Genomic DNA, 6000 nt, shown 5'->3' with positions numbered 1-6000 from the left:
TGTATCGGTGCAGTGCGCTGTAGGGGGTGCTGAGCAGCAGCCAGACCCTGAGCAGCGCTGTCTCCCTCTCCCTCTCCCTATTATAGTTTCTCTCTGGTCTCTCAGTCAGTATGAGAGAGAATCTGATCTAGAGCTGGCGGATTCCAGCCAAGCCGGCGGCCACACTCAGCGCCGGTCAGGAGGCAGCGAGATGGGGGAGAGGGGCAGCTTATCCGCCGGGAGGTGCTGCTGGGCACAGCCTTGAGCCGGAGGGAGGCGGCTGGGGGTAAAAGCATTAGCCCCGGTGATAGAACCCAGGGGGCATGTCATTCAGAGCGAGGAGAAAGAAAAGGACACAAGCTGTTAGCTCGCTGCGGTTGCAGGACCTTGCAGCTCTGCTGGGGGTCCTTTGCATGTACAGTTCTCTGTGTGCACTGTTGTGCCTTTATCTGTTCTTTCTGCTGTTCATATTCCTCCTGTGAAATGCTCTGATGATGAGGAGGAGGCTGACTCGCAGATCGGAAGCGCTCCTCCTGGTCAGCCTCGGCTGCCTGGCCGCTCTCGTCTATTTCTTCCAAGCTGACCTGGGTCGTGTAGTCTGGGGACGCGAGCAGGGGTACCTCGGAGCTGAGTTACAGGATGCAAAAGTAAGTGTGTGTGTGTGTATATGTGTGTGTGTGTGTGTGTGTGGGTGTAGGTATCTTTTTGGAAAATCCGAATTTAAAGACTGATCAGCCCAGTGTTAAGGGCGATGCTGCTTTCTGTATTGTTCTGTATTTTTTCAAGCATTTTCCAGCTAAATTGAACACAGTCGCTGCAGGAGAGGGATTTTTAAACAGGGATGATACAGCACAGGAGGTGACTGCTGTTTTAAAAAGAGCTCTTCAACCTATGGCGATCTTTCCCCATAACCCTGCAACTGCATCCCCTTCAAGTATTTATCCAATTCACATTTGATGTTACCTGTTCTTTATTTTCTTTTAAAAAAGGAGGTATTTATATAAGAACTGAATTGAGGACCAAATAAAGGGACAATCATACCGTTGGGAGTGTGCTAGGGACCCCCAATCAGAGAGAGAGAAGAGCAAATATGTAGACAAATTGCTGAAGAATGTAGCAACACCAGGGCAGCAATAGTGGGGGATTTCAAATAGCTGAACATCAGCTGGGACAGAATCAGTGTCAAAGGTATAGAGGGTGCAAGGTTCTTAAGATGTATTCAGGAAAACTTTTTTTAGCCAGTACACAGGAGGCCCAACAAGCAAAGGGGGAATTTTGGATTCAGTTTTCAGGAGTGGAGGTGAACAGGTGGCAGGGGGGATCGGTGGGAGAGCACGGTAAGTGACCATCATTCAGTGGATTTGGAGCAGTTATGGAAACGGAGAAAGAGAGATGAAGAGTTAAAGTTCCCAGTTGGGGAAAGGCCAGTTTAACTGAGCTGAGATGTCATTTGGCAAAAGTGGACTGGAAACAGCTACTTGAAGGCCAATCAGTGTCAGAGCAGTGGGACACATTCAGTGAGGAAATAGTGATGATTCAGAACAAATCTATTCCCACAAGGAAAAAGGGTGGGTCTCCCAATGCTAGCCCGACCCCCCACACTGCACGCACCCCTCCCCCCGCCACACCCCCACTCCCCCCACCCCCCAGGCCAGATGTCAAAGAGCACAGACAGTAGAATGAGATGAAAAGAGAAGCTCATGACAGAGGCTGAGAGCTCAATTCTGCAGCAAAGCTAGAGCAGTACAGAAAGTGCAGGGGTGACATTAAAAAGGCAATTCGGAAAGCAAAGAGAAGGCGTGAAAAATAAAGGAATGAAACCGGACGGACCACCCGGCATTGACCTAGGCATCGGAAATGACAATGGCAAACTCAGCCCTGTTGACCCTGCGAAATCCTCCTTACTATCTGGGGGCTTGTGCGAAAATTGGGAGAGCTACAGCCTGACATAGTCATCCTCACAAGATCATACCTTACAGATAATGTCCCAGACACCACCATCACCATCCCTGGGTATGTCCAGTATAGGCCCAATGGAGGTGACAGCACAGTGGTATACAGTCAGGAGGGAGTTGCCCTGGGAGTCCTCAACATTGACTCCGGATCCCATGAAGTCTCATGGCATCAGGTCAAACATGGGCAAGGAAACCTCCTGCTGATTACCGTGTACCGCCCTCCCTCAGCTGATGTATCAGTGCTCCTCCATGTTGAACACCACTTGGAGGAAGCACTGAGGGTGGCAAGGGCTCATAATGTACTCTGGGTGGGGGACTTCAATGTCCATCAGCAATTGTGGCTCGGGAGCACCATTACTGACTGAACTGGCCAAGTCTTAAATGACATAGCTGCTAGACTGGATCTGTGGCAAGTGGTGAGGGAACCTACAAGAGGGAAAAACATACTTGACACCTCATCCTCACCAATCCGCCTGCCGCAGATGCATCTGTCCACGGCAGTATCGATAGGAGTGACCACCTCACCGTCATTGTGGAGACAAAGTCCTGCCTTCACATTGAGGATACCCTCCATCGTGTTGTGTGGCACTACCATTGTGCTAAATGGGATAGATTTCAAACAGATCTGGCAACTCAATACTGGACATCCATGAGGTGCTGTGGGCCATTGAACACAATCTGTTAACCTCATGACCTAGCCTATCCCCCACTGTACCATTACCATCAAGCCAGGAGGTCAACCCTGGTTCAATGAAGAGTGCAGGAGGGCATGCCAGGAGCAGCACCAGGCATACCTAAAAATGAGGTGTCAGCCTGGTGAAGCTATAACTTAGGACTACTTAGATGCCAAATAGCATAAGCAGCAAGTGATAGACAGAGCTAAGCGATCCCACAACCAACAGATCAGATCTAAGCTTTGCAGTCCTGCCACATTCAGTCGTGAATGGTGATGGACAATTAAACAGCTTATTGGAGGAGGAGGCTCCACAAATATCCCCATCCTCAATGATGGAAGAGCCCAGCACATCAGTGCAAAAGATAAGGCTGAAGCATTTGCTACAGTCTTCAGCCAGAAGTGCCAACTGGATAATCCATCTCGGCCTCCTCTGGAGGTTCACAGCATCACAGATGCCAGTCTTCAGCCAATTCGATTCACTCCACATGGTATCAAGAAATGGGTCAAGGTGCTGGATACTGCAAAGGCTATGGGGTCTGACAATATTCTGCCAAAAGTACTGAAGACTTGTTCTCCAGAACATGCCGCGTCCCTAGCCAAGCTGTTCCAGTACAGCTGCAGCACTGGCATCTACCGGCTATGTGGAAAATTGCCCAGGTATGTCCTGTACACAAAAAGCAGGACAAATCCAACCCGTCCAATTACTGCCCCATCAGTCTACTCTCCATCATCAGTAAAGTAATGGAACAGTGTTATCAAGCAGCACTTGCTTAGCAATAACCTGCTCACTGACGCCCAGTTTGGGTTCCGCCAGGGTCACTCAGCTCCTGACCTTGTTGCAGCCTTTGTTCAAAAATGGGCAAAAGAGCTGAACTCCCAAGATGAGGTGAGAGTGACTACCCTTGACAACAAGGCAGCATTTGACTGAGTGTAGTATCAAGGAGCCCGAGCAAAACTGGAGTCAATAGCAATCAGGGGGAAAACACTCCACTGGTTGGAGTCATACCGAACACAAAGGTCAGTCGCCTCAGCTCCAGGACATCACTGCTGGAGTTCCTCAGGGTGGTGTCCTCAGTCCAACCATCTTCAGCTGCTTCATCAATGACCTTCCTTCCATCATAAGGTCAGAAGTGGGGATGTTTGCTGATGATTGCACGATGTTCAGCACCATCCGCGACTCCTCAGATACTGAAGCAGTCCATGTCCAAATGCAGCAAGACCTGGACAATATCCAGGCTTGGACTGACAAGTGACAAGTAACATTTGGGCCACACAAGTGACAGGCAATGATCATCTCCAACAAGAGAGAATCCAACTATCGCCCTTTGACATTCAATGTCATTACCATCACTAAATCCCCCACTTTCAACATCCTGGGGGTTACCATAAGACAATAAGACCATAAGACACAGGAGCAGAAATTAGGCCATTCAGCCCATCAAGTCTGCTCCACCATTCAATCATGGCTGATAAGTTTCTCAACCCCATTCTCCCACCTTCTCCCCGTAACCTTTGATTCCTTTACCAATCAAGAACCTATCTATCTCGGTCTTAAATATATTCAATGACCTGGCCTCCGCAGCCTCCTGTGGCAATGTATTCCATAGATTCACCACTGTCTGGCTAAAGAAGTTTCTCCTCATCTCTGTTCTAAAAGGTCTTACCTTTACTCTGAAGCTGTGCCCTCGGGTTCTAGTCTCTCCTACTAGTGGAAACATCTTCCCCACGTCTACTCTATCCAGGCCTTTCAGTATTCTGCAAGTTTCAAACAGATTCCCCCTCATCCTTCTAAACTCCATCAAGTATAGACCCGGAGTCCTCAAACGTTCCTCACATGTTAAGCCTTTCATTCCTGGGATCATTCTCATGAACCTCCTTTGGACCCTCTCCAGGGCCAGCACATCCTTCCTGAGATACGGGGCCTAAAATTGCTCACAATATTCTAAATGTGGTCTGACCAGAGTCTTATAAAGCCTCAGCAGCACATCCCTGCTTTTAAATTCTAGTCCTCTCGAAATAAATGCCAACATTGCATTTGCCTTCCTAACTACTGACTCAACCTGCAAGTTAACCTTAAGAGAATCCTGGACTAGGACTCCCAAGTCCCTTTGCACTCCAGACTTCTGACTTCTCTCCTCATTTAGAAAATACTCTATGCCTCTATTCTTCCTACCAAAGTGCATGACCTCACACTTCCCCACGTTGTATTCCATCTGCCACTTCTTTGCCCATTCTCCTAACCTGTCCAAATCCTTCTGCAGCCTCCCCGCCTCCTCAATACTACCTGTCCCTCCAAACTGAACTGGACTAGCCATATAAATACTATGGCTACAACAGCAGGTCATAGACTTGGAATCATGCGAGTAACTCACCTCCTGACTCCCCAAAGCCTGTCCACCATCTACAAAGCACAAGTCAGGAGTGTGATGGAATACTCCCCACTTGCCTGGATGAGTGCAGCTCCCACAACACTCAAGGAACTTGACACCATCCAGAGCAAAGCAACCCACTTGATTGGCACCACAATCACAAACATTCTCTCTGTCCACCGTTGACACATAGTAGCAGCAGTGTGTACCATCTATAAGATGCACTGCAGCAACTCACCAAGGCTCTAGAAACAGCACCTTCCAAACCCTCGACCACTACCATCTAGAAGGACAAGGGCAGCAGGTAGATGGGAACACCACCACCTAGAAGTTCCCCTCCAAGTCACTCACCATCCTGACTTGGAAATATATCACCGTTCTTTCACTGTCGCTGGGTCAAAATCCTGGAACTCGCTCCCTAACAGCACTGTGGGCGTACCTACACCACATGGACTGCAGCGGCTCAAAAAGCTGGTTCACCTGCACCTCCTCAAGGACTATTAAGCCGAGCCAGTGAAGCCCACATTCCATGAAAGAATAAAAAAAAGGATGCTCTGGAAAAAGGGGGATGGTGTGAAGTTGTATTGGACTCAGCCCAGCAACAGGGCAGGTGATGATTACTATATGGTCAGGGGGCCCAGGTCAAGACTTTACTGAAATCCAAGTGGCATTTTTTACAGTTGAACACGAAGAGAAAGGCAGCTGTTTTTCCTTTGCCTGGGAGTGTGCAATTCTGCACAGTCTAATTTAAAAATTCCTGGACAGAGAAGGGAGAGGAAAAGAATCTAGGCGAGAGAGAGAGAGAGAGAGAGAGAGAGAGACAGGAACAGCACCTGCTGTGGTCAGCAGAGGGGATAAAGGTTGTTTCTCTGATAGCTACCAGACAAAATGCAGGTAGGCAGACATCCTCTGGCTGAAGAGATGGGGACTGCGCAACTTTAAGGACACTGGAAGGTTTGGCCTGGCCTGAGGAAGGAATCACCAGATTTGGGATTTTTCGGAAGATTGAGGGAAAGTACAT

General features: G+C 48.8%; 1 protein-coding gene across 1 annotated transcript in view; it reads left to right on the top strand.

Annotated features, from left to right (window-relative positions):
• The first annotated feature begins 363 nt into the window (after positions 1-363).
• LOC121278127 (polypeptide N-acetylgalactosaminyltransferase 14-like) overlaps positions 364-6000 on the top strand; it is a 311464-nt gene continuing 305827 nt past the window's right edge. Inside the window, exon 1 of the mRNA XM_041188218.1 lies at positions 364-626. Within this exon, the coding sequence (XP_041044152.1) occupies positions 471-626 (156 nt within the window). The 5' untranslated portion in view covers positions 364-470. The remainder of the gene's footprint in view (positions 627-6000) is intronic.

This window comes from Carcharodon carcharias, chromosome 5 (assembly GCF_017639515.1).
Source record: "Carcharodon carcharias isolate sCarCar2 chromosome 5, sCarCar2.pri, whole genome shotgun sequence".
In the NCBI taxonomy this organism is placed as follows: Eukaryota; Metazoa; Chordata; class Chondrichthyes; order Lamniformes; family Lamnidae; genus Carcharodon; species Carcharodon carcharias.
Note: the sequence above shows the minus strand (reverse complement) of the source record. Positions and strands in the feature narration are given on the sequence as shown.